This window comes from Equus quagga, chromosome 17 (genome assembly GCF_021613505.1).
Source record: "Equus quagga isolate Etosha38 chromosome 17, UCLA_HA_Equagga_1.0, whole genome shotgun sequence".
NCBI lineage: Eukaryota > Metazoa > Chordata > Mammalia > Perissodactyla > Equidae > Equus > Equus quagga.
In genome coordinates, this window is record NC_060283.1 from 17,001,468 (window position 1) to 17,028,796 (window position 27,329).

At 35.9% G+C, this 27,329-nt stretch overlaps 2 protein-coding genes across 2 annotated transcripts; one reads left to right on the forward strand and one right to left on the reverse strand.

Annotated features, from left to right (window-relative positions):
• Nucleotides 1–9,351: 9,351 nt before the first annotated feature.
• LOC124228472 (olfactory receptor 4C12-like) lies at nucleotides 9,352–9,957 on the forward strand. Its single transcript, XM_046643013.1, has one exon. It carries the CDS (start codon nucleotides 9,352–9,354, stop codon nucleotides 9,955–9,957), a length of 606 nt encoding a protein of 201 aa, XP_046498969.1.
• A 6,497-nt stretch (nucleotides 9,958–16,454) lies between these two features.
• Nucleotides 16,455–26,922, reverse strand: LOC124229245 (olfactory receptor 4C46-like). Its single transcript, XM_046644366.1, has 2 exons — nucleotides 26,895–26,922; nucleotides 16,455–17,386 (listed from the first exon to the last, which is right to left on the reverse strand). Exon 2 carries the CDS (start codon nucleotides 17,382–17,384, stop codon nucleotides 16,455–16,457), a length of 930 nt encoding a protein of 309 aa, XP_046500322.1. The 5' UTR covers nucleotides 17,385–17,386; nucleotides 26,895–26,922.
• Between the last annotated feature and the right edge of the window lie 407 nt (nucleotides 26,923–27,329).

Here is a 27,329-nt window from a genome sequence, read left to right on the forward strand (position 1 = left end):
AAGTTCCTCACTCTCTTTATACCTGAGTTCCCACATATGTGAAAAAGAGGTGGATAGAGTTAAGAGTGGTGTTCCTTGTGGCACCAGGAGAACTGGATTATAACAATAGTGATATAGTGTGAATTTTACTGATTCTTGGGCAGTAGCCAATGGATTGGCAATACAGTGCAAAATGATCAGATAAAGGGAACTCAGGGTTATATCAAATGAATGGTTTGGGTGAAAACTAATTCAAACAGTAAGGAGAAGTAATTGCTGCTAAAAAGGGAGCCAATAAATGAATAATAATGTAACTGTTATGTGGCTTAGTACTAGCATAGCTGCTAGGATTAATTTTATTTCAACAAAATCTATGATAATTTGTATATTGATCAAATGTATTAGGAAATTGAATTAAAATCCCCCCATGATGTTCATCCAATGAAAGCTTATTGGTTAGAGGAGGAGCTCAAGTTAGTTAGCAATCACTCAATTTTTATATTAAATCAAAATATTGATACTTTTCATGAAGTTCAAATTTCACTGGTGGGAGGAGATTAAAAAGTTATCAAACTTGTGCATAGTTATGACCAAGTTTGTGATGGAATATTCGGTTAACTGAAATGCTTCTTTAAACAATACACATGCCTTATTTGATGACACAAGTTGTAAGCATTTTGACAGCTATTTGTTTTCTTGTGTTCTATAAATGGTACAAAATATGCAGGGGAAGGAATGATTATGAGTGATTTAAATTTCAAGGCTTGACCAAGAGTTAGAGGTGGACTGTGTAGGAAAGAGTTCACAGCCGAATGGGAAAACTCTGTCTTTATATCTGATTATGCCTGACTTTGACCCTTGACCAGGATAAAGCAGTGGGATTTTTAGTGTATCATTTAAAGTTCAAATCTCCCCTCATGACCCCAAAGATCAATTCTGTTTTTTTTTTTTACTGATGATTTTCATCTGGCATAACTGGCTTGATCAGAAGGACATAAATACCCCACTGGGAGCTTCACTTCTGAAACAAAAACTTATCTCATACTGGTCTTGGTTGTTCAAGTGGAGATAAAGCTTGCCTGTCTGTGTGAACAAGGACCCTTGGAACCTTGTGTTTGGATGTCTCTTGGACCTTCAATGCTTGCCTGCTCTCTCTTTCTCTTCTTTCACAGTGTCATTTGTCTTTAAATAAAAGCCTTATGTGAATATGCCTTGTGGAGTCTTGTGAGTCCTTTCAGATGTCTGAAGTTGTGAAATCTTTGCAGTTGGTGACTCTACTGGAAGTATTTTTAGATCAGTAGGATGAAATGAAAGAATGAAGGATGATAAAATTTCACAATTTTGTATCTTTACCATTTTACAAAATTTTTCTTTTGTATTGCCTGACCTAATCAGGACAAGTATGTGTTTAAATTCATGTGTACTGTTGGAAGCTGATATTGATGACCAAGACAGCATATCTATGCAATTAAACATGAAAATACCTATTCCTGAGATATTTTAGGATGGATTATAACTTCACCTCATGTAGCCAATTTAAGGATAACTGCAAATGCAACCTCATTAACAAATGGCAAGGACAATTCTGTGATTCTTGTCCTATCAGAACTTAGGATATCTTTCTGGGTGTTTGTCCAAAGATAAGTGTTAACAAAGCTGCTGTTAGGTCAGCCCTGTGGAAAATAGTACAGTTGAGCTGGAAAATCTGATGGTAGGGAGAAATTGTGGGTCAAAAGTAATAACAAATGGAAACAGATGGAGGCGCTCATAAGTGGATCATGATCCTAGAGCAGAAAGAAATCACACTGTTTTCAAGGGACCACTTTAGATCAAGACATAGTACTCTTATCACCTCTTTCATATGTCACTGATTAAGACTGACAGGAAAAATCTTGCAGACTTATTTTCTCCATAGTAGAGAACTTGTACACCTGCTGATTTTTAAGCTCTACCTAAAAACTCCAACTGGCTAATTTGTAGAAAAGAAATAAGGTATCCACGTTGATGACTCAATTTATGGGTAGACGACTGCAGCTATAGTTTGATTTGGATTTTATAAGCTGTATATTATTTTTGTTTTTAGTGCCATAAGTTCAGTTCTCTCTCCTAGAGACCCTGTGTACATATGTATCAACTCAAAACTTCAGCTTAGCTGGAGAGAGAGAGCTGAGCTCTCCTTAATTCAACAAGCCACAAACAAAAGTAACAGACAAGACTTTAATCATTTTCAGTGATGGCATAAGCAAAAGGCTAATACTAGAGTAAGCATCAACTCCACCCTGTTCCATTATCCTTAATGGAAAAGTGCACTAGTCAAAAATCAGATGGATCAGCACAGATGTGGGGGTTATCTCACTACTGAAGGAGCCTTGCAAAAAAGGTTCCTGGAGTTTTGTGGACATGAGGGTCAGAGAGGAGGGTGAGGGAAATGACTAGCAGGAGTGGAAAAGTACTGAGTACTGAGTCAGAGCACAGCAAAGTGTCTTCAAGATTACCTGATAAGGAGACCTCCAAATGGAGGTGCCTGGGCTAGGAATGCAGATATGCATGAAGGCATGGCCAAACAGAGAGACCTGAGTTCTTGACTTCAACTCCCCTTAGACACTGTAATGCATTGGCTGCACATTGAATCTGATATGGGGAGGGAAGCTTTCTCCCATGAAACCTGCCCCAAAGCCTTTGTAATTGCTTATGATCAGGCCCAAAAAATCACATATAGGCTTTTGGCTAGGAAGCAGACTCCTCATATAGAAAAGCTAGAAGTATAAATAAACAGGTATTAGACATCATAAGTGAATTTAGCGAGCATAGTGGGTAAACCCATAACCTTGGCCAGCAACTCAACTTTCACTCTCAACCCAAACACTGAAACAGAACCTCAAATATTATTCTTCATAATTCCCTCCTTCAATCTATCAGCACCTCGAAATATGAACCTGGCTCTTCTTCTCATATGTTCTTTCAATTGATGTTATAATTCTGATGCAAGGACAGCAGAAGTTAAAGAAAAAGTATAGCATTTGATATCAGCAAACACTGGGCTTGAATTTGGATTCTGGCTCAGCCACTAAGTTGGTGGCTGCTTCCTTAGCTCTAAAGTGGGGCCAATAATATATACTTTCATAGTTATAGTTTGTGATCCCCAAAACTGAAACCCATAAATTCTCACATATAGTCCTCAGTAGGCCGATGTCAGTGGTGTAAGGACTTTCAAAAATTCTCTCCTCCATTAAAGCAATGAGAATACTGAAAAATTGTCAGAATCGACATTTTCAGAATTCTGAAAATTACCTAAAGTCTTGTAACATTTCAGGGAGTGCTTATTCAAGAAAAATGACTAAATCTCAGTAATAACAATAAGGCTTGTGGCATTTAACTTGCCCTAATTCCATGCCCCCTCCCCAGCTCCTCTGCAAGGGCGTTGAAAACCAACAGCCTGCAATCACAGTGAAAACTAGCAGCCTGGAAGCCACTGGAGGGGGCAGAATGGGATTGAAGCGTCTACAAATCCCTTTTCCCTGAGATTTATCGTTATTTGGCCTGCCTAGAAGTTTCTTGGAAGACCTAATTCATGCGACTGTCTTTATTTGATTTTACTTGGAGGCTTATTCCTGGGTGAATATATCAAAAACAGAGAGGCAATTCTTGAACATGGCGGCAGCCTTAGATGGTGGACGATAGTTAGAGCAAACAATAGACTAAACAAAGGCTTAAAAAGGGAAAGCTGGGGAATAAGGTACCATGGGGGATTTGAAATGCTGTGACTCTATGACATATTTCTGAGAATTTGAAAACTATATGCATGAGTAGAGCTGTGCATATGCCCAGACTGTGAGCATGTTCCAGAAAGACTACACTCTCACCTCTCACTTACCCTGAGACTGTAAAAGCAAGAAATAAAGACTAAAGTTATAAGCCATGTGACTGAGTGATGACGGCATGCCCCAATATGCACATAAAGCCCATTGGCAAAGACTAGAAGACTTACTGGTTCTAGGAATCTAAGAACATTATTTAAGATGAATGGAAACAAAAAGTGGATTCTTTCAAAAGATCACCAAAATGACAAACCTTTAGCTAGATTGAATAAAAAAGGGGATAGAAGACTCAATTTACCAAAATCAGGAATAAAAGAGGGGATATTGCTACCAACATTACAGATATAAAAAATATTATGAATGGATACTATGAATAGTTGTATGCCAACAATTTATATAACTTTGATGAAATGGACAAATTATTAGTAAGATATAAACTACTGAAACTAAATCAAGTGAAATATAACAAGAGCCTGAAATAGTAATAATAATAATAAAAAAAAAACTTTCCACAAAAGAAACCCCAGGCCAAGATGGCTTTGCCGGTGGATTTTATCAAACATTTAAGGAAGAATTAACACCAATCCTTCACAAACTCTTCCCAAAAATAGAAGAGGAGGGAACACTTCCAAACTCATTCTATAAGACCAGTATTATTCTGATATCAAAACTAGACAAAGATATCACAAGAAAAAAACTATAGCCAACATCTCTTATGAATATAGACACCAAAATCTCCAACAAAATACTAGTAAACTGAATTCGGTAGTTTATAGAAAGGATTATACAGCAAAAGCAAGTGAGATTTATCCCAGGAATGCACAGATGGTTCAATATAAGAGAATCAATCAATGTAACATGCCACATTAATAGAAGAAAGGACATAGTGCTCAGTAATGATAACTGCTATTGTTACTATTTTTCCCAGTTCACCATCCACTGCCAAGCCATATATTTAAACCCAGCAGCTGCTTCAACTCTTATGATAAGTGGTTTAAATAACGCCCTCTCCTCTAGGCTGCAGAGTACCCTCTACAGTATGTGTTTGAAGACGGTAGAATATATTTGTTCCAATCTCCACTGTCCTGAAGGTATTATGTGTGAAGAAAATTTGAAGAAATCTGTTTTCCTGACTTCTTTCATTGAATGGCTGGTGAAATTCCTAGACTTCCAAAAAAGGCAATGGAAAGGCATAAAAATCTATCTTTTTAGATTTGGCACTGGGATTTTAGCCTCCATTTGGCCTCAAACTCTAGATATCTAGACATCACTCTGCCTGAAAATATATCAAGTCCCAATAGTCTTACTAACTGAGTATGTCCTGATGTGTTTATAGTACAGGTGAAGATTGACTCAGTATCTCAAACTCTGGTGACCTCAGCCATTAAGGAAATTTACTCAGAGACATGAAACCCATGTTGTTACTTACACAGCATTTAGAGTCCTTCATATCCAAGCTCATGGTACCCAAGGGCTTATAAGAGGAGTGCATTGTCCCATAATTTGCCAGACCAGGAATGTGGGCTGTTAATATATAAGTTTAAAGTGATGGGAAAAGAACCATTCAGGTGAAGACGTGTTTGTTGTTCATAGATGAATTTTCCCAACTATCTGTTTCTAAAGTGAAATCTTTAAAAAACAGAGATAATTCCTGGGAGGGCAAAAAGCTTGGATACAAAGACAGGTCCTTTAACATTCTCAGTGTATTCTCTAAATACTATGATTCAAGAAGAAGCTGTTTTCTTACTTTAAGAGCAGAATAAGAGGGGTTATTAAGTGATAGAACTATTTGTGTTTATTACCGTATAAACAGAGAGCTAGGTGCTGAGGATCAGAAGATTCTTCTTAATACCTAAGAACTTTGGGTTTAAAATTCATCACAACATTTTCTTTTCTTTTGATTTAAATTTCCAAGGCATTTGAGCCTTGAAATGCATGCCAAATCCATTTGAATAAATTTGTGCCATCTTGAGATTTTCTGCTTCCGGTAACACTGTCCAGTCAGTGGAGACTTGAGAAATGTACATTACATGACATGATGTTTGAACAGCTACATATAATGGTTATTTCTTATTCCTGAATACATTGGGCATTCTCCTTAGCTACAGAGGAAACCACACTAAGTTAACTCAAATTGTTGATTTTTAATCCACTTTCTTACATTTCCCTCTTCCCCCTAGGGGTTTATAATTAAAATCATTGAAGCATTACTTTCTGATATTGATGGGAGATCACTTTTTAGATGCTTTGCAGAAATATTTGTTCTCACTGTGTATGGATAGATCTATAATTTATCAGACATAGATTTACATTTTATGGATTCCTGAGTCAATTTCTAGGCTCTGAGTGTGCAGAGAGTGCAGTAGTGCAGCCATTGTAGCTGCATGAGTCACTGAGGGTTTCTTTCAGAGATAGGACATATTGTATGATAGTTTGGATGGTCAGAGATTGGCTTCTGAATGGTCACTCATTTCCTTGAAACAGTGCTCTGACTTTGATAACTTCCGGGGATGAACTAGGGGGAAAATATCTTACCTTGTACTGATAAGAGGAGATATGAGAGGCAATGAGAATAAAGAAGGCAAATTTGAGGTGGAGCTGAGACAGGATGTGCGACTTTCATTGTGGTAAAGGTAGGTCAGCATGGAGAGATGAGAGGGACAGCATCTGGATTCTGTTTTTTTGGTGGAAATATACAGATCTAAAACTGACATCCTAAAGAAGAATGCATTAAAATATGGGATACGCAAAGAAAGAATGTACTCTTTGCTGTGGTTGGGAATATATACTAAACTCCAAGATCACGGGCACTGTTTATTCTGACTATTCAAACCTTCTTGGATTTTTTAAAAATTTAAAAAGCATTTGTTTTTGAGGAAAATTAGCCCTGAGCTGACATCTGCCACCAATCCTCCTCTTTTTGCTGAGGGAGGCTGGCCCTGAGCTAACATTCGTGCCCATCTTCCTCTACTTTATATGTGGGATGCCTGCCACAGCGTGGCTTGACAAGTGCGTAGATCCACACCTGGAATCCAAACCAGCAACCCGGGCCGCCGAAGCGGAAGTGTGAACTTAACCGCTGCACCACTGGGCTGGCCCCCAAACTTTCTTGGATTTTGTTCTAGCCAGGCAATTCCTTATTTCTGCTACAATGAATGTGGTCCCAGCAATATGACTGAATCTCTGCGTCCTTAACCTCAGACAGCCCATTTTTTAAGAGCATCAAGGCAGCTATTGCTAAAGATGAGAGGTGAAAGTTAATTCTCTTTGTCACTGTAGGGTGATTTTTCCTTGTATTCACTTATCCTAAGGCATCTTAAGGAAGACAAGATGCGGTGCTGAAAAAGAAAAATCACTCTGTTGGACATTGGAAGAGTTGGATTCTTGTTGTGGTCTACTACTAATCAATTAGCTGTATTCCCTTGAGTCTGGGCCTCAGTGTCTTCATCTTTAAGAGCATACATGCTGAAAAAATGCAAGGCAGTGGAGGATTTTTAGTGTACAACAATTATAGCGTCTTGTCCAATGGACCCTCGAACTCATTAACTTCTGACTCTACATTTCATAGCTTGGCAAAAGAACTGCCATAGATTACATACGGTCACAGGTTGTGGCCACTCATCCAAAATCTGGCACTGCTGACTCCCAGAAGTAAACTGGATCTATACTAGAGAAGTACTATGTGCTAAAGAGCTAGAGACAGACATCCCAGATTTAAAGATAGGCTCCTCTACTTTTTATCATTACGACTTTGGGCAAGTCATTTACCTTCTCCTAAATACAGTTTCCTTTTCTTTAAAACATAGTTAATAGTGTACCGATCTTATAGCGATTTTTGTGAGCATTAAATGAAATAATGCATGTAAAGTATTTAATATCACACCTAATACATGCCAAACACTCAATAACAATTAATTATATAGGAACTACATAGTAGAGAAAGAAATCTCTGTTTGCTGTTAGGAACGGGGAAAATAAGAATTATAGTAAATTTTGTATTTAAAAGTGTTTGAATATATGGAATTTAAACAAGTTACAAAATTTTCTCCACTGAGAAGAATATTGTCTGCTTGAGTTCCTGCCTCTCAATTCTGGGGGAGACCACTGTCTTGGGGCTTGGAACTCTAAAGCTGGCTTCTCAATGAAGCACTTGTAGGATCATCTGGAAGATATTTTCTTTCCACGTATCTCATTATGTGCCTTGCCTACATGTAACAGGGACAACTCATCTCACCTTTCATTGCCTTTATGCTTTAAGAATATGTTAAGATAAAGAGAATAAAAGAATCTGAGTTCCATAAAAAGTGAGAGTTAATAATGGCAAAACTCAATTTATAATACAGTTTTAAGGTTTAATTGAGTGATATCTGTATTCCTCATCAAGGAAATGGAAATAGATTTTACATTAAACTGATCCAGTTGATTATCCAGACTTGTTTATTGGCTAACAATATCAGTGATATAAGTTAAAATCAGAGATCAATAATCTTTGGTTGACAGGCTAAAGACGATATTTAGCATGATTGTAAGTGATCCATGGGAGCAGTCAGGGCAGCCTTACTCTCTGTCCAGATCCCCTCAAAACAGTCAGTGCCTAACCAGGCCCTCACTCTATGTCCATTTGGTGAACTAGTAACAATTTCATGAATATATTAAACCAGTTACTTCATTTATATTCAGATAATATTTCCTGGGGTCCCATGATGTGGCATTGTATAATTCTCTGTTTGTCTTCATATATATTCCACTCAATTTAAAAGTTCATGGTTCCATCTCCAGGCTTCCAAGAAAATATATGGAAATTATATTTATATTATGATCATAAAATTAGTAATACAATATGTAGAAATTTGGAAGATACTAAAAAGTATATGTAAATAAAAGATCACCCATAATCTTACATCCAGGAGTAAATGTCCTAAATATATTAATTTTTCCTCATCTTTTCTATACAAATCTTTTAATGGAGATGAAATAAAACCCATATAAAATTTTATAAGACATTTTTGAATTTGAATTTTATTCTTAAAAGGTACATATAAACTTATAATCTTCTAATACTAATTCTTTAACTATCATTCACTAGCTTTTTACCTATAGTATATTTAAATAATCATAATCGGGATATACAGACAATTTTGTGAGGTTTTTTATTCAGGCCATTTCATATATTTTTTCTGTCTTGTTAGTGTTCCAAATTATTACTTCTAAGGACTACGTTATTCCATTATATTGATGTCCAAATTAAGTTTTGTAAAGACTACTCTGACCCAGGGAAATGGAATTCATTTCATCTGGGTTTCCTATGTCTTATAAGAATATCTTTGAGGCCAGGATAATGAAAGATAAGACAGTCCACTAAGAGAAGTTTTGAGTTATCTATTCCTAGGGAGTTTTGGGAAGAGAAGGAGTCAAATGTGATAATGTCAGAGTACTGTGAAAAGGCAGAGTTTTGGACTATTTTATTCTTTCCTAGTTCCTCTTTGCCTTCTCTCTTTTTCTTTTTTAAGGTAAAGCATTTCTTCCTCGAGTTTTTATCACCCATACCACGTAGATGGAGCATAAAAGGAATGTGACTGAATTCATTTTAATAGGTCTTACACAGAACCCCCAAATGCAGAAACTAGTGTTTGCAATATTTTTAATTCTATACATATTAACGCTCTCGGGCAACCTGCTCATTGCAGTTACCTTTACCACCAGTCACGCTCTGAACTCCCCCATATACTTCTTCCTGACCCACCTTTCCTTGATAGATGCAATTTCTTCTTCTTCTTTAGCTCCTAAGCTGATTGTGCACTCCTTTCATGAGAAGAAAACTATCTCCTTTAATGGGTGCGTGGCTCAAGTCTATGCAGAACACATTTTTGGTGCTACTGAAATCATCCTGCTGATGGTGATGGCTGGCTATGACTGCTATGTGGCCATCTACAAACCTCTGCACTATACAACCGTCATGAGCCACAGGCTGTGCATTCTCATGCTGGGAGTGGCCTGGGCTGGAGGATTTCTCCATGCAGCCATTCAGATCCTCTTTATATTCTGGCTGCCTTTCTGCGGCTCCAATATCTTCGATCATTTCATGTGTAACTTGTACCCTGTGTTGAAGTTGAAGCATGGACACTCATACCCTTGGTCTCTTTGCTGCTGCCAACAGTAGGCTCATCTGCCTGTTAACTTCCTTCTCTTGGTGGCCTCCTATGTGGTTATCTTGTGCTCCCTAAAGAAATATAGCTTGGGGGGAGGCGCAAAGCCCTCTCTACCTGTATCTCTCACATCACAGTAGTAGTCTTATCTTTTGTACCCTGCATATTTGTGTATCTGTGCCCAGTGATCACTCTGCCCATTGATAAAGCTGTGACTGTCTTTTATAGCATGGTGGCCCCTATGTTAAATCTTTTAATCTAAGCCCTCAGAAACGCAGAGGCTAAAAATGCCACACAGAAGCTCTGCTGGAAAAAATTGACTTCAGATAATGATTAAACAGGATCATTGAGCATTGCAGGTGGAAGTAATAGAGGTAATTTAGTCCAAGCCTCTTGATCTATAGATGAAGACATCAGCTCTAACAAGAGGTTGGATAATACTTGCAGGTAGCCACTTCAGTGCAGAGCTAAAGCTTGGACTGGAATCCAGAATTTACTGTCTCCCATCCTACACTCTTATCATCACAACTTGCTATTTCTTAACCAATAAATATTTATCTATTACCTGGAAATCTGAAACACCTTTAGAAGCTAAAAAATGTGAACCTAGAATATTGGATTGGTATGAAAATAATCTTACTATGTGACATTGAGGGCGTTGGTTATGATTGATAATTGAAAATAACATGTTTAATGATATTCCTTTACTTGGGATTGTGGCCTCAAAATAATATAAATTCTTTGTTTTGTAAAATTTTGTTCATTAAATCTTGCTTCTATAGTAAAAAGAGATACTGTTTATCAAATGCCTATAAGGCTGAATTGCACTAGGTATTTTCTGTATTGTATCAGTCAAGGTCCAATCAGGGGGCAGACCACATAGTAATTTGAACAGGGAAAGTTTGAATACAATTATTAATTATATTAGGGCATTAACTAGAAAATTGTAATGAGTACTCTAAAGAATGTCCTGAGACTGAGAAATGAACATCCAAGAAGGAATCCCATTTAGAAGGTGGAAGTCCTCCCCAAGGCTGGGATTCCAATCTTTTGGAGAAGGTCTACTTATTTGCCCTTTGAACAGTAGAGAAATTCACTGAGTTGTCATGGGCCAGAACTAGTCCCTGGTAGTAGGACAGAGGCTGGCAGGCAAGAAAGGGCCTGGGAAGCTGGGAGCAGCCCACTGTGGTGTTGCTGGGCTGAGCTGACATACAAGGAACTGTGGCTTGGATTGGCAAGCAGGAAAGAAACCTCTAGGGTAGAGGTGGACCAAGGCTGGCACGAAAAATCTACTGTGGTTCAGATCAGCTGTGTTGGGAACCTGATCTCTTGGGTGTCTGCAGATTCACTGGAATCTGACCACAGAGGTGCCACTGAAACTCAATGGGAAACTGTCCATGAAGGTATCAGTGTCAGCACCACCGGTTATCTCTCCTGCTCCCCATCCACCCTCCCCCACAAAAAAAGAAAACACACACTGTTGGAAGCTACATCATCAGAGCAAGATGAAAAGACAAGTAAATTCAAAAAGTTATTCCTAAGAACATTGTCAATAAGCTTTTTTAAATGTTTTCTTCTAGTGGTTTTATAGTTTCCAGTCTTACATTTAAGTACTTAATCTATTTTGAATCAGTATGTAGTGTACGATAAGGGTCCAGTTTCATTCTTTTGCAGGTGAATATCCTCTTTTCCCGATACCATTTATTGAAAAGATTATCCTTTCCCCATTAAGTAGTTTTGGTATCCTTGTCAAATATTAATTGACTGAATATGCAAGGGTTTATTTCTGGGCTCTCAATTCTGTTTCACTGATCTAGGTGTCTGTTTTTATGCCAGTACCATACTCTTTTGATTACTATAGCTTTGAAACATAGCTTCAAATCAGGAAGTGCCAGTGTGATGCCTTCAGCTTTGCTCTCCTTTCTCAGGACTGGTTTGGTTATTCGGGTCTTTGGTTATTTCACTCATATTTTAGGATTGTTTGTTCTATTTCTGTGAACAATGTCACTGGAATTTTGATAGGAATTTCATTGAATCTATAGATGGTTTTTGGTAGTTTGGACATTTTAACAATGTTAATTCTTCCAATCCATGAACACAGGGTATCTTTCCATTTAATTGTTTTTATTTCAATTTCTTTCATCAATGTCCTATAGTTTTCATTGTAGAGATCTTTCACTTCCTTGGTTAAATTTGTTCCTAAGTATTTTTATTACTATTATTATTTTTAGGAAGATTAGCCCTGAGCTAACATCCTTGCCCATCTTCCTCTACTTTATATGTGGGACACCTGCCACAGCATGGCTTGATAAGCAGTTTGTAGGTCCACACCAGGGATCCAAACTGGTGAACCCTGGGCCGCCGAAGTGGAGCTTGCAAACTTAACTGCTGTGCCACTGGGCCGGCCCCGTATTTTATTATTTTTGATTGTAATGTAAACGGGATTATTTTCTTGATTCATTTTTTGTACAGTTTATTGTTTGCGTAAAGAAATGCAATTAGTTTTTGTTTGTTGATTTCGTATCCTGTATCTTTACTGAATTTGCTTATTAGTTCTAACTTTTTTGGTAGCGTTTTTAGGGTTCTCTACATCTACGGTCATGTTATCTGCAAGCGGGTAATTTTACTTCTTTCTTTCCAATTTGGATGCCTTTTATGTCTTTTTCTTGTCTGTTCTTGCTAGTACTTCTAGTACTATGTTGAATAGAAGTGGTGAGAGTGGACTTTCTTGCCTTGTATCAGATCTTAGAGCAAAAGCTGTCAGTTTTTCCCAGTTTATTATCATGTTAGCTGTGGGCTTTGTGGGCATTTCATAAATGGTCTTTATTATGTTGAGGAAATTGCCTTGTTCTTCTTTTTTTCTTTTTGTGAGGGAGATTCACCCTGAGCTAACATCCATTGCCAATCCTCCTCTTCTTTTGCTTGAGGAAGATTAGCCCTGAGCTAATCTATGCCACTCTTTCTTTACTTTGTATGTGGGATGCCTCCACAGTGTGGCTGATGAGTGGAGTTTGTTCGCACCCAGGATCTAAACCTGGGATCTGACCTTGTGAACCCCGGGCCGTGGAAGTGGAGCGTGTGGAACTTTAACCACATGGCTATTGGGCTGGCCCTGGAATTTCCTTCTAAATTTATTTTGCTGGGAGTTTTTATCATGAGAGGGTGTTGAACTTCGTCAAATGCTTTTTTCTCTATCTATTAAGATGATCATGTGGTTTTTATCTTTCATTCTGTTAAACTAGTGTATCACATTGATTTACATATTTTAACCAATCTTGTATGCCAGGGATTAATCCTAGTTGGTTTTGGTGTATAATCTTTTGGATGTGTTGAATTCAGATGGCTAGTATTTTATTAAGGTAAACTTCTTATTCATAATGCTTGACCAATAAAATTTCTGCATCCCTGTATGTCTGAAAATGTATTTATTTTATTCTCATATTTGAATTCTATATTGCATGGTATAGAATTAAAGGTTACAGTTATTTTCCCTTTAGAACATTAAATACTTTTTTTCCATTAACTCCCAATTTCTAGTTTTGTGGACAAAATGTCTGATGCCAGGCTGATTTTTATTTCCATTATAGCCTGTTTTTATTTTATAAATTTAGTATCCTACTGAATTCCTAATAATATAGAAATTGCTATCTTTAGAGTTCTATTTTGGCATCCTTCTTTTTCGGTTTTCTTCCTAAAAATATCAAAATGGCTATGGATCTTTTGAGAGACTACTGATGACTACCCATGGTTGACAAAATTACACAAAATTACATAATAATTTTATGGCTTTAATTTCCATCCATATGCTCAAGGTTTCTACATTTCTATGACCTACATCTTTCTGAGGATCAGAAACATATATTTGATTGTATGTAGCTACTTGAATCTCATTCAGTACATTAAAAACACATTTATCTTCTCTCTGTTCCATCCATCCAGTAATCTAAGCCAGAAACTGGGTGTTACCCATGACTCTTCTATCTCTAACATCTGCTATCAAGTTCTTTTGTTTATAACTCCTAAATATTTCTAAACCCTTCTCTATCGCTCTGTTAGTTTGGGTTCCCTGGATGCAGACTTTGAGATGGGGATTTTTATGAAAGTGATTTATAAGCAGGAGGGGTTCAGGGAAGCTGACTATGGCAGGGGAAAGAAAAGATGTGGTCACAAATGGATTCCAGTTTCAGCCTGGAGCCACAGGAGCTCTGGAGTATACACTGTACCAGTGAACTGGTTCCACCTTGAGGCAATGGAGCCAGGCATTTTTACTCCCACCCCAGTCATTCATTGGCCACTTGTAGGTCCTGGGATGGTGGCACCATGAGGTATTAGCAGCTCAAGCACACAGCAGCAGGGTGCCTGAGTGCACTCCTGGTGATGAGGATTAGAGCTGGACACAGCGGTGTCCACCAAACTCTGCATCTTCACTGGAACCACCAGAGGACAGGCCTCCATCCTTTCACACCGAAATCATTACAGTAACCTCCAAACTGCTCTCCTGCTGTCAGTCTTGTCTCCTGCAAACCATTTCCCATACTGTAACTATTATCATTCTAAAACTCAAATCTAAGTGCATCATTCACTAGCTTAAAAAAGCTTTCAATATTTTCTCCCTGGTACCAGTTTGATCCTCCCCATTCTTGTCTCTCCAACTTCGTATCTTGCCCTTTACCCTTGTACAAGCTCAGTGCCCAGCATGACATCCAGCACACAGTGGGGGGTTCAATAAATAATTGTTGAGTGAAAGGATGAATTAATAACCACAGCCATATTGAACTAATTAGGTTTTCTGCATACTCTTTTTCACCTCCCGGACTCTTTTATATATTCTGTTTGCTAGAATGCTCTTTCAGCCTCATGCCTACTCTCTGCCAACCAATTTCTTTTCATCCATTGGGTCCGATTTTTGATGACTTTTCGTCTAGGAATGTTTTCCTGAGCCAGCATATCTTAGCTGTCTGTTACTCTAGTGTGGTTTCATAGTACCCTGTACTTCCACTATTTTATCATTTATAACACCATTGTAATTTTCTGCTCCTTCTTGGGAGTTTTTCACTGGATACTAAACTCTGTGAAGTCTCTTTTTATTCACCACTGAAGCCTAAGCAGCTATCGATGTGCCAGATACATCCCTTGGGCTCAAAAATATTTGATGATAATGAATGAAGGATGGAGGAGTGAAAGGAATATATTTATCCTGAAGTTGCTTTGTGTATATATGGAGCAAGATATTTTTTAAAACAGCTTTCAATAATGAAATGTTACCCAAAAAGTAAACTGATAGACAGAAAAATATACCATAAACAGCTCCTATTAACAAGGTAATAAGTTCTCCTCAGAGCAGGGAGAGTATCAAGGTAAACTGTTTGCTCATATGCTGAGAATTGTAGTTTCAATTTCTTTCTCAACCTCATTTAAGCCAGAGTAAGAACAAACTGTAGTACCCCAAAGGATTCTAGGCAGAATTCTCCTTATAGACAAATCGGATAAAAGTATGAAAGAATTCCCTGGGTTTCAGTACTACTTTCTTACTCTTCATTTATTGAATTGATTCACGTTCCTTTATACTTTCACTTATTCAATCAATATTTATTGTGCGCCGGACACTGTTCTACCTTGTAGAAGGTATTGTTATATAGCAGGCAAGTACGTTATAGAGGATGGCTATATATTTAATAAGTAAAAATTCCTGTCGGACCTCGAAATAATCTTTTATTTGAATCACTGCTCTTTCTGATGGGTTATAAGCATAAGATGGGTGATAAGAGTAATACAAAATGGTTGTGAAAGTACAAGGAAATTTCGAAACGTGGTATAGTCTTCATTACCCAACCCTTAGAGGTTAAATGGTCAAAGCTTTTATAGCCCTAAAGTAGTTACATGCCAAAATGTTACAGGCAACATAATACAATCAATTGTGATATATAAAAACTGGCACAGTTATTAATGAAAACTTATTAAATTAAATTAGTATATACTTTGTGTCCAGCACAGTCCCTGGCTCAACAAATGGTAACAGTATAATTATCTCATCTGTCATATTGTCTGATAGCTAACAGCAGATAAGGACACGATCTGGGAAATCAGTCAATTCTGGTTACTGGCTTTCCAATATGTCTGTTTTAATACCTTCCCTTTTCTCTCCATTTCCTCACCTGTGAAATGGTGGTGATGGCAATACGTAACTTTTTGGATTTTTACAAAAATTTCTGTTCAATAAAAATATATTCTTATTTCTTTAATTTGTTATAAGGATAGCCTGTGAATCCACATATATGGTTTAAGGTAGAAAATCTATAATTTAGTAGAGTTTTTTAAATATGGGAAGAGTGGTCCCAGGTTATATATTTTTTTTCTCTTTACTGCACCATTTCTTCTCCACTCAATGCAGAATCTAAGATTCATAGCTGCTAATTTTATTCTTTATTCCCTAAGTGTACCTTACTGAAATCATCTCCAGTGTCCTTTTGGCTCTTGCCTCAGTTGAATCAATGTTGGTCTCCAGGCACATTTATTTCTCACATGAAATAGCTTTCCTATGACACAACTTCCCAATAGCATTTTTCATCTGGGCATTTCTCAAGGTATAAATTAATGGATTTAACATGGGAGGTATGATATTGTAGGATACAGCAACTGCTTTATCAATTGATAAAGTAGCTGCAGGTCTCATGTACACAAATATACAAGGCACAAAGAATAAGATGACTACTGTGATGTGGGAGGCACAGGTGGAGAGGGCTTTGCACCTTGCCTCCAAGCTGTAGGTCCTTAGGGAGTGCAGGATGGCCACATAGGAGACCATCAAGAGGAGGAAGTTTAACAGGCAGATGAACCCACTGTTGGCAGCAACAAAGAGCTCTAGAGTGTGGGTATCAGTGCAGGCAAGATTGAGCAAAGGATTCAGATCACACATAAAGTGATCTATGACATTAGGGCCACAGAAGGGTAATCGGAAGATGAAGAGGATTTGTATGGTTGCATGAAGAAAGCCTCCCACCCACACCACTCCCACTAGCAGGACACACACCTGCCAATTCATTATAATTGTGTAGTGCAAGGGCTTGCAGATGGCTACATAGCGGTCATAGGCCATCACAGTGAGCAGGATGCCCTCAGAACCTCCAAAAAAATGTTCCCAGAATATTTGGGTCATGCATTCATTAAATAGGATGGTCTTCTTTTCATGGAGTGAATTTGTGATCTGTTTGGGGGTACTGACAGAAGGATAGCAGGCATCAATAAAGGAGAGATAAGCCAGGAAAAAGTACATGGGAGACCCCAATGATGGGCTGGAGGTGATGGTGACCAAGATGAGCACATTTCCTACCACAGTGATGATGTAGATGACAAAAATCACAGCAAATATGATTTTCTGCATCTTTGGATTCTCTGCCAGCCCCAGTAGAACAAACTCTGTCACATTGTTCCTATTTTCCATGTGTTTCATGCGGTGGTTAATTACAGTACCTGAAAAGAAAACAATTTTTATCAATGTAACTTTGAATTTATGAAACTTTCTATTCTAATATTTAATAAATTCTTGGATTCTGTTGAGTTTTGAATTCTTTTGAGGTTTTTTTTTTGGTATTTATTTGTGTGTGCACTGGAAATAAAGACTCTGAGTTCTTGAAGATTACTCAAATTGCCTCCAAGGGGAAGACTTTGTTAAGGTTGCAGACATTAGGAACTTTGTAAACACACAGGCAGGAGACCACCTGTGAACACTTAATCATCCCAGATGACTAAGAATTTAACTTGAGGTAGTAGACTGCACACACATTGACAGCCAAGCCTGAAAAGGAAGTAGAAGATAGATGTCAAGACCATAAATGCAAAACTACAGAATTTTCCTTTAATCTGTAGGAAATGGGAAACCACTGAAGGTTATTGAGAATATGAATGGAAGGATGAAAAGGAATTTGAAGAAGGGGAATCTTAGATATTATGCTAGTGAAGATCTTTGTGTGTCTCAGATGAAATGGGCTGAGGATCAGTAAGGGGGTGGAAGGCAGACACGGGAATCCCTGTGATATCCTGCCCAAGATCCACCAGCTAATAAAGCACAGAAGCAAGATTGGATCAGATTATACTTGTTAATTTTTTCCCTCCAAATTCTTAACCTGTATGCCCTGTATTGTTACACTATAATAAAAAATATTCAACTAGTAATCTTTTTTGATATGGCCATAATAATTATAATTATTTTAATACTACTTGAGAGGGAAGATTATATAGAGCAATTCCATCAGCACACACACATGCAACATACTGCCACTGACATATTGGAACTCCGAAATGTTAAGAAAAATGTGATGCTGTTTTCTGTGAATAATCCTTTTATCCTGGCCTCTCCATGAACCCCAAATATTCCTTCTTCCAACCCCCTCCAAAAAATGGGCTCCCACACAATATCAGAAAAAATTTTCCCAATGGTTAAGTGTATTGGTTTAAGAATCAAAAGACCAGATTAGAATCCTAGTTCTTCTACTTGCAATATCTTTTATCTGGGGTATATTACTTTGGCACCTTACATTCCTAGTTTTCTCTTCTATAAAGTGAGAATAATAATAGCCACCTCACAGGTTGTTATGAGAATTATTTGAGGGAACATGTATGACACATCCACCACAATATCTGGGACACACATAGAACTTTCATTTTATGACTGTATGCACCTAAGAGATCGGCAGAACTGACCGTTTGATCAATACTACAGAGAAACATTTACCTATGCAATGAGCTCAGGAAGAATTGTCTCCAATTTTACCCTCAAAGAATCCACAGAGACTCATATTATCCATAGCAATTGATCTCAGGAAGTACTCTCCACGTTTGCGCTTGGACTAAACAGTTGATGATTTATTCCATTTCAAATTCACATTTATGTCTTTTGTGTATGCATAGTGTAGTCAAATTTTGCTTTTATTCTCATGATTAGTCTTGCTATTAAAGGAGATGTCTCATGGCAAAAGCATGGTATCTTGTGTCAGAGAGCTGGGTCCTACAATTTGCTTAATTTCTATGAGCCTCAACACTTTCAACTGTCAGATTAGGTTAATGACAATTAAGAATTATCTTTTAAAGAATTGAAAAATAATGAGTACTATATATGGAAAGTAACAATCTTTAATAAGCATCAGCACTATTGAAAGACTTACCTTAGCAGTCTTAGATGATCTTAATGATGTTTGTGGGTGTCCAGAAACAATTCCATATTCAAACTGACTGCCACTTGTAATAAGTAACTTGCAGCATGAAAGATGTGTCATGTTTGGGAAGAGCCTCTTCAGATAATTAACTATCAAATGAATAACTGTTAAGAAATTGTATACATTGAGCTTGTGCAATATTTTTGTTATATCAATTTACCTCAATAAACCCCATTAAAAAAGAAAGTGTCCTTATGAATCTAAATCTTTCCATCTAGCCTAAAGCCTCAAAAGTTTTTCAAAGAAAACCTGTTTTCTGGTTTTGAATTTAGAGCGGATTCACTTGAAACACTATGGAGAAATGATCTTCCTATACAGCTCTGGTCCCGCAGAGGAAGAGGCTGACAGTGTAGAGGAAACACATTCTAAATGTTTACTCTGCCCATAAAGATTCTTGCTCTGGAGAGGTGAACAACAACAAAAAACATTTTCATCTTGCCCCGTGGAGATATTTATAAGAAAGTTTCCATGAGGATTAAGGGACTTTGTCTTTTATCTGCTATTTTTCTCTCCCAGGAATTAATTATCTCCTTTGCTGGAAAGGCTCTGTCTTAGAAACAGGTATTCTGGAGAGACCTATTTGAGAAACACTCATTCTTGAGTGAGGAATTATATTCCTACACTTGGAACCTAAGAATGTGGGAGCCCCCTTTGTCTATCGGAACCTGGGTTGTTAACAAAGCTGAATGTCCAGTGAATAACAAGATATGATAGCAAGGTGGCCTAATTCCAGCATGTGGAGCTGTGATGTAGTTTCCCTGTTGACTCAGGTCACAGAAGTTTCTATTTTCTTATCAATGTTAAACTTTTATTGGAAAAACACTGCTGATCATTTGAGAGTTAGATCAGTGAGGGTTTAAAATTAATGGTGGCCATCTTAAAATTCTTGACTCTAAAGGTTATTTTTCTTTTAATTTTTCCCCAGATTTATTAAAATGTCATGGACAAATAAAATTGTATACATTTAAGGTGCAGAACTTGATATTTTGATAGAAGCATATATTGTGAAGTAATCGCCAAAATCAAAATATTTAACATATTCATCACTCACATCATTACTATTTTTTTGTGCTTGTGGCAAGAACACTTACGATCTATTCTCTTAGCAAATTTTAAGTATACGATACAATATTATTAACTATGATTGCATTGCTGTACAATATATTTCCAGAAATTATTCATCTTGCATAACTGAAACTTTGTTCCCCTGATCAACATCTCCCTATTTCTTCACCCCCTGCCTTTGGCAATCAGCATTCTACTCTCTACTTCTGCAAGTTTGAATATTTTAGATTCCACAAATAAGTAAGAACATGCAGTATTTTTCTTTGTCTGGCTTATTTCATTTAGCATAATGTCCTCCAGGTTCACTTGTCACAAATGGCAAATTTCCTTCTTTATAATGATTATGTGATATTCCATTGTACATGTATACCACACCCATCAACAGACATAGGTTGTTTCCATATCTTGGCTATCAGGAATAATGCTGCAATAAACACAAGTGCAGATATCTCTTTGAGATACTGATTTCAATTCCTTTGGATATATGCCCAGAAGTGAGATTGATGGATCAAGAGTAGTTCTGTTTTTAATTTTTTGAGGAATCTCCATACTGTTTTCCATAATGGCTGTGCTAATTTACATTCCACCAAGCTTGCACAAGGGTTCCCTTTTCTCCGCATCCTCAACATTCGTTACCTTTTGTCTTTTTGAAAATTACTGTTCTTATGAATGTGAGTCAATACCTCATTGTGGTTCTGACTTGCATTCCCCTAATGATTAGTGATGCTAAACACTTTTTAATATTCCTGTTGGCCATTAGTATGTCTTCTTTTGGCAAATGCCTATTCAGGTACTTTGCCCATTTTTTTTTCTTTTGGCTGAGGAAGATTTTCCTAACATCCATTGCCAATCCTCCTCTTTTTTTTCTTGAGGAAGATGTGGGACACTGCCACAGCATGGCTGATGAGTGGAGCAGGTCCACAGGCCCGGACCTGGGCCGCCAAAGTGGAGTGCATGGAACTAGCCACAGGCCCTGGCCCTCCTTTGCCCATTTTTTAATCAGTTTGCTTGTGGTTTTGCTATTGAATTTATAAGTTCGTTATATATTTTAGATATTAACCTCTTATCACATATATGGTTTGCAAATATTTTCTCACATTCGTTGGTTGCTTTTTCACTCTTGATTGTTTCCTTTGCTGAGCAGAAGTTTTTTAGTTTGATGCAATCCCACTTGTTTATCTTTGCTTTTGGTGTCAGACCAATGTCAAGAAGATTTTTCCCTATGATTTCTTCTAGTTTTATGGTTTCAGGTCTTATGCTTAAGTCTTTAATCCATTTTGAGTTGATTTTTGTATACAGTGTGAGATAAGGGTCCAATTTTGTTCTTCTGAATGTGAATATTCAGAGTTCCCAAACCATTTATTGAAGAGACTATCCTTTCCCCATTGTATGTTCTTGGTAGCCTTGTTGAAGTTTAGTTGACTGTATATGCATGGGTTAATTTCTGGGGTCTGTATTCTATTCCATTGGTCTATAAGTCTCTATTTTTGTCAGTACTCACTGTTTTGATTATAGTAGGTTTGTAAGATACTTAAAAATCAGGAATTGTGATGTCTCCAATTCTATTCTTCTTGCTCAGGATGGCTCTGGGCATTCCAATTTTTTTGCTGTTCCATACGAATTTTTATGGAAAGGTGTTTTTCGCTTTTCTTGTAGGGCTATGGAAGTAGCCAAAAACCTTAGAAGCCTCCAGATTACAACTATTTCTGGCACTTACGGGCTGGTAAGTATGGAATATTAGACAGCATTAAAAATGTGGGAAGATATATAAAAGACAATAAGAAAGTTCCAGTTCCACAACTTTGTCACATCTTTGTCACTTGTAATTACTAGTTGTTTTTCCTCGAGTCATTCCAAGAGGTATGTCATGGTAAATTGCTGTGCTTTTAATTTTTCTTCCCCAATGCTAATGATTTTGGGCATTCTGTTTCTCATGTTCTTATTGACTATTTGTATATCTTCTTTTATGGTATTTCTGTCCATGTCCTTTATACTTTTAAAAAGTATGGTTTTAAAAATTTATACATTTAATATATTTATATAAATTTTCTCCTGCTCCATGGATTGCCCTTTCAGTCTTAAAAATGATGACATCTGATGAGAACATTTAAAATTTCAATAAGATCCAATTTTTCATTAATTCTCACATTGTGTACTTATCACATCATATCAAATAACTATTGGTCTACCCCAGTATTTTTTAATAGATTTTATTATCATTATTATTATTATTTTAGATTAAACTTTAACATGCAGGTCTCTGACTCATTTAGATTTAGTTTTTGTGTATGGTGTGAGGTATTTGTTACTGTTTATCTTTTTTCCCTATAGATATGCAATCAACACAGCATAATTTGTGTAAAAATCTATTCTTTAGCCATCTAATTACCTTGACGTTGTAAAAGAATGAGCATAATTGAGTTTATTTCTGGACATTCTATTGTTTCTGAACATAGTTATATGTGTTTCCTTATGCCACTCAATATTGATTACAGGAGCTTAAGAGTAAGCCTTGAAATTAGGTAAAGTTCCCCAACTGTGTTCTTTTTGTGAGAGTGATTTGTTATTCAAGGCTCTTTCAAATTTCTACATTTCTTTATAAATTTCAAAGTAAATTTATTGATTTCTCCAATAATCTTGTTGGGATTTTGACTAGAATTGCAGTGAAAATTTAGAATTGTTATGGTAAGCATACTGGGTTTTCTGTTCCATCTAACATCGTATATCTGGTGTTTTCTAGTTTTCATGCACAGATGTTGAATATATTTTAAAAATGTAACCTTAATATTTCACTTTAAAAAATAGCATTGGAGATACTATTTTGTTTCTAGCTTCAATTTTTAATTCTTTGTTGCTATTGTAGAAATACAGTAGATTTTTTATATTGAGATTGTGACCTACAGCCTTACTAAATTCACTTGCTAGGTCAATTAGGATTTTTTTAGTGCATTTAACATTTCTTCATACACAATCTTTTCATCTGCACAAAAGTACATTTTTACAATTTTGCTTCTTCCTTTCCAATATATGTCTTTTATTTCTTTTTCTTTTCTTATTGCAATGGCTAGAACCTAGAGTAAAATATATAATAGTAATGGTGAGTCAACATCCTTGTAATGTTCCATCTTAGAGGGAGTGTATTCATCGTTAATATGATGTCAATTATAGATTTTAGATAGATGCTCTTTATCAGGTTGAATAATTGTTTTCTATTCTTCATTTGCTAACATTTAAAAAATAAATCTGGGCTAAAATTTATCAATTTTTATGCATCTCTTCAAATAGTCATGTGGTTATTCTCCTTTATTCTACTACTTTAGTGACTTACATTGAGTGATATTTGAATGTTAAATCAACCTCTTAATCATTGGCAAACTCTACATGGTTATGATGTATTATTATTTTTAAAAATCACTAATGGTTTTGAATTACTGGTATTTTGCTGAATGTCTTTTGCATATATTCATAGGAATATTTGTCAATTTCTTTCTTTTAATGTCATTTGGTATTTAGACAATACAGGTTTCATGTAATGAGATGCATAGGGTTTTCTCCTTTGTGTTCTGCAAGGGTTCACATAGGTATTATTTTTTTTAAACCATTATTGTGGAATTCAAAAGTGAAGCCATTGGGCCTACCTGTGGTTATTTTTGAGAGTGATTTGAATTATAAATTCAATGTCTTTGGCTGATATAAGACTATTCAAGTTTTCTATTTCTTCATCAGTTAGATTTTGTGATACTTTTATAAGTAATTGGTTTTTAAGTTTTCAAATTTATTAGCTTTAATTTATCACAATATCTCCTACTATTAAGTTAACGTCCATAGAATTTGTAATGTTGTATTATCTTTCATTCTTGATATGAATTATTTGTCTCTTCTTATCTCTTTTGTCCTCTTTCTCCTTCACTTCTTGCCTCTATCCTCCCCCTCATTATTCTAGCTAAGGTTTTATCAATTTTATTTAAGCTTTTCAAAGAGCCACCTTTTTATTCATTGATTTTTCTACTATTTTTTAATTTTCTACTTCATTGATTTTTTTGTTCTCATCCTTATTATCTCCTTTCTTCTACATACTTTCTGCTTAATTTTGTCTGATTTTTCGATGTCTCTAGGTCAAAATCTTTGATAATTGATTTTAGATATTATTTCTTTTCTAATATATACATTTTATGGTCCAAATTCACCCTGATGTGTTGTGCTTTTAATTTATTCAAAGTATTTTTTGGTTGTCTTGTGATTTCTTTTTTGAATTGAGATAAAACTTATATAGCATAAAACTTACCATTTAACAATTTAAAAGTGTATGATTCATTGTGTTTTAGTACATTCACGATGTTGTGCCATCATTACAGCTATCTAATTGTTTAACATTTCCATCTCTATATACAAATTAAGCAGTCACTTTCCATTTCGTCCTAGACTCTGGTAACCACTAGTCTGCTTTCTGTTTCTGTGGATTTGCTCATTCTGGATGTTTCATATACATAGAATTATACAATGTATGGCCTTTTGTGTCTATCTTCTTTCAGTTAACATAATGTTTTCAAGGTCCATCTCTGTTTTGGCATTTAAAAATATTTCATTCCTCTCTATGGCTGAATAATATTCTATTCTATAGATATACTGTGTTTGGTTATCCATTGATCAGTTGACAGAAATTTGATATATTTTTACCTTTTTTCTATTGTGAATGTTGCTGCTATGAAAACTTTTGTACAAGTCTGTTTGAACACCAATTTTTAATTATTTTGAGTAAAAAACCGGGAGTGGAATTTCTGGGACATATGATAATCCTGTATTTAACTTTTTGAGGAACTATCAACTGTTTTCTAACAGCTATAGACAATTTTACATTTCTATCAATAATAATATGAGATTTCCAATTATTCCATCCTTGCCAATACTTGTTAATTTCCTTTTATTTATTATGGCCATTTAAAAGATGTGGAGTTGTATCCCATTGCGATTTTTCTTTGCAATTACTTAATGACTAACAATATCAAGTACGTTTTTATATGCTTGTTAGCCATTTGTGTATCTTATTTGGAGACATGCCTATTTGATTCTGCTGCACATTTAGAAGTTGGGTTGTCCTTTTTTTGTTGACTGATGTGTTATTTGTATATTCTTGATACAAGATGCTTATCAGATATATGATTTGCAAATATTTTCTCTCATTATGTAAGTTGACTTTCACTTTCTTGATAGTGTCCTTTGATGACTATGATGTTTTAATTTTGATAAAGTCCAATTTATCTATTTTTCTTTAGTTGCTTGCACTTTTGTTGCCACATTTAATAAACCATTGCTAATCTAAGGCCATAAAAATTTGTTCCTATGTTTTCTTCTAAGAGTTTTATAGTTTTAGCTTACACTTTGATGTTGAATCCATTTTGAGTTAATTTTTGTACACAGTGTGATGTAGGAGTCATAATTAATTCTTTTGTATTTGGACATCCAGTTGTCCTGGCACCATTTGTTGAAGAGATTATTATTTCTCTAGTGAATGGTCTTGACTACTTTGTAAAAATTCAATTGACGATACATGTATGGGTTTTTTTTCTGGACTGCCAATTCTATTCCTTTTACCTATATGTGACTTCTTATGCCTTTACTATGCTGTTTTAATTTCTATAGCTTTTAGTAAGTTCAGAGATTGGAAAGTATGATATTGTTTGCTGCTTGGGATTCTTTGCAATGCCCTATGAAAGCTTTTCTATTTCTGGTAAAGATGGCATTTGGATCTTTTTTTTTTTTTTAAAGATTGGCACCTGAGCTAACTTTTTGCCAATCTTTTTCATTTTTTCTTCTTCTTCTCCCCCAAGCCCCTCAATACATAGTTGTATATATTCTAGTTGTGAGTGCCTCTGGTTGTGCTTTGTGGGATGCTGCCTCAGTATAGCCTGATGAGTGATGCTGTGTCCACATCCAGGATCTGAACTGGCAAAACCTTGGGCTGTCAAAGCATAGTGCACCAACTTAACCACTTGGCCACGGGGCCAGCCCCTGGCATTGGGATGTTGATCGTGATTGCGTTGAATCTGTAGATCACCCTGGGGAGTGATCTTAATTATACTAAATCTTCCAGTCCATGAACACAGAATGTACTTCTATTTGTTTATGTCTATAATTTATTTTAAAAATTTTTCATATTTTTCAGTGTAAAAGTCTTTGACTTTATTGTTTAAATTTGATCCTCAGTATTTTATTCTTTCTGATGCTACGGTAAATGGAATTGTTTCCTTAATTTCATTTTCAGATTGTCCATTGCTAGTGTATAGAAATACAACTGGTTTTTGTATGTTGATCTTGTATCCTGAAATTTTGCTAAACTTCATTAGATCTAATAGTTTGTGTTTGTGTGGATTCTTTAGGGTTTTCTATATATAAGGTTATTCATTTGCAAATAACGGAGAGTTTTACTTCTTCCTGTCCAATTTGGATACCTTTTCTTTTCTTTTTTTTAAACTTAATTTTCATGGTAAGAACCTATAGTAAAGAGTCAACATAAGTGTTTAGAGTGGACACAGTTATACTGGTCTGACTTTTGAGAAAAGCTTTTTAGTTGTTTGTTGATCTAGTGACTTTTCTAAACTATTTTTGTAAAGGCTGGAGTCCTAGTTGGCACAATAAAGAAGAAAAAAAAATGAGAGAGTTTGGAAAGGAATAATTAAGCTTTGTGTTTGCAAAATTTATAGTTTTGTATGTAGAAAAATTATTACTAAAACTAATAAGTGAATATAGCCATATTGCTGTATAAAATGTCAGCATATAAAAATAAATTATGTTAATGTTTTGTCTGCATTGAGGATAAAAACATTGGAAAATTAAATAGAAAAACACTGTTCACATTAGATAAAAATGAAAATACAAATAAGTCTAATAGATAATGTGCAAGAGTTCTACAATGAAAATTTACATTACTGATTTCAAGACTTAGTATAAAGGTACCAGTAAGCAAGACAGTGTGGTATCAACATAAGCTAAACACGTGCAACAAGATAAAGAGTCAAGAAATAGGCCAGCAGATATATGGTCAACTGATTTTCACAAAAAGTTGCCAAAGCAATTATGGGGGAAGGGAAAGTCTTTTCAAAAAATGATGC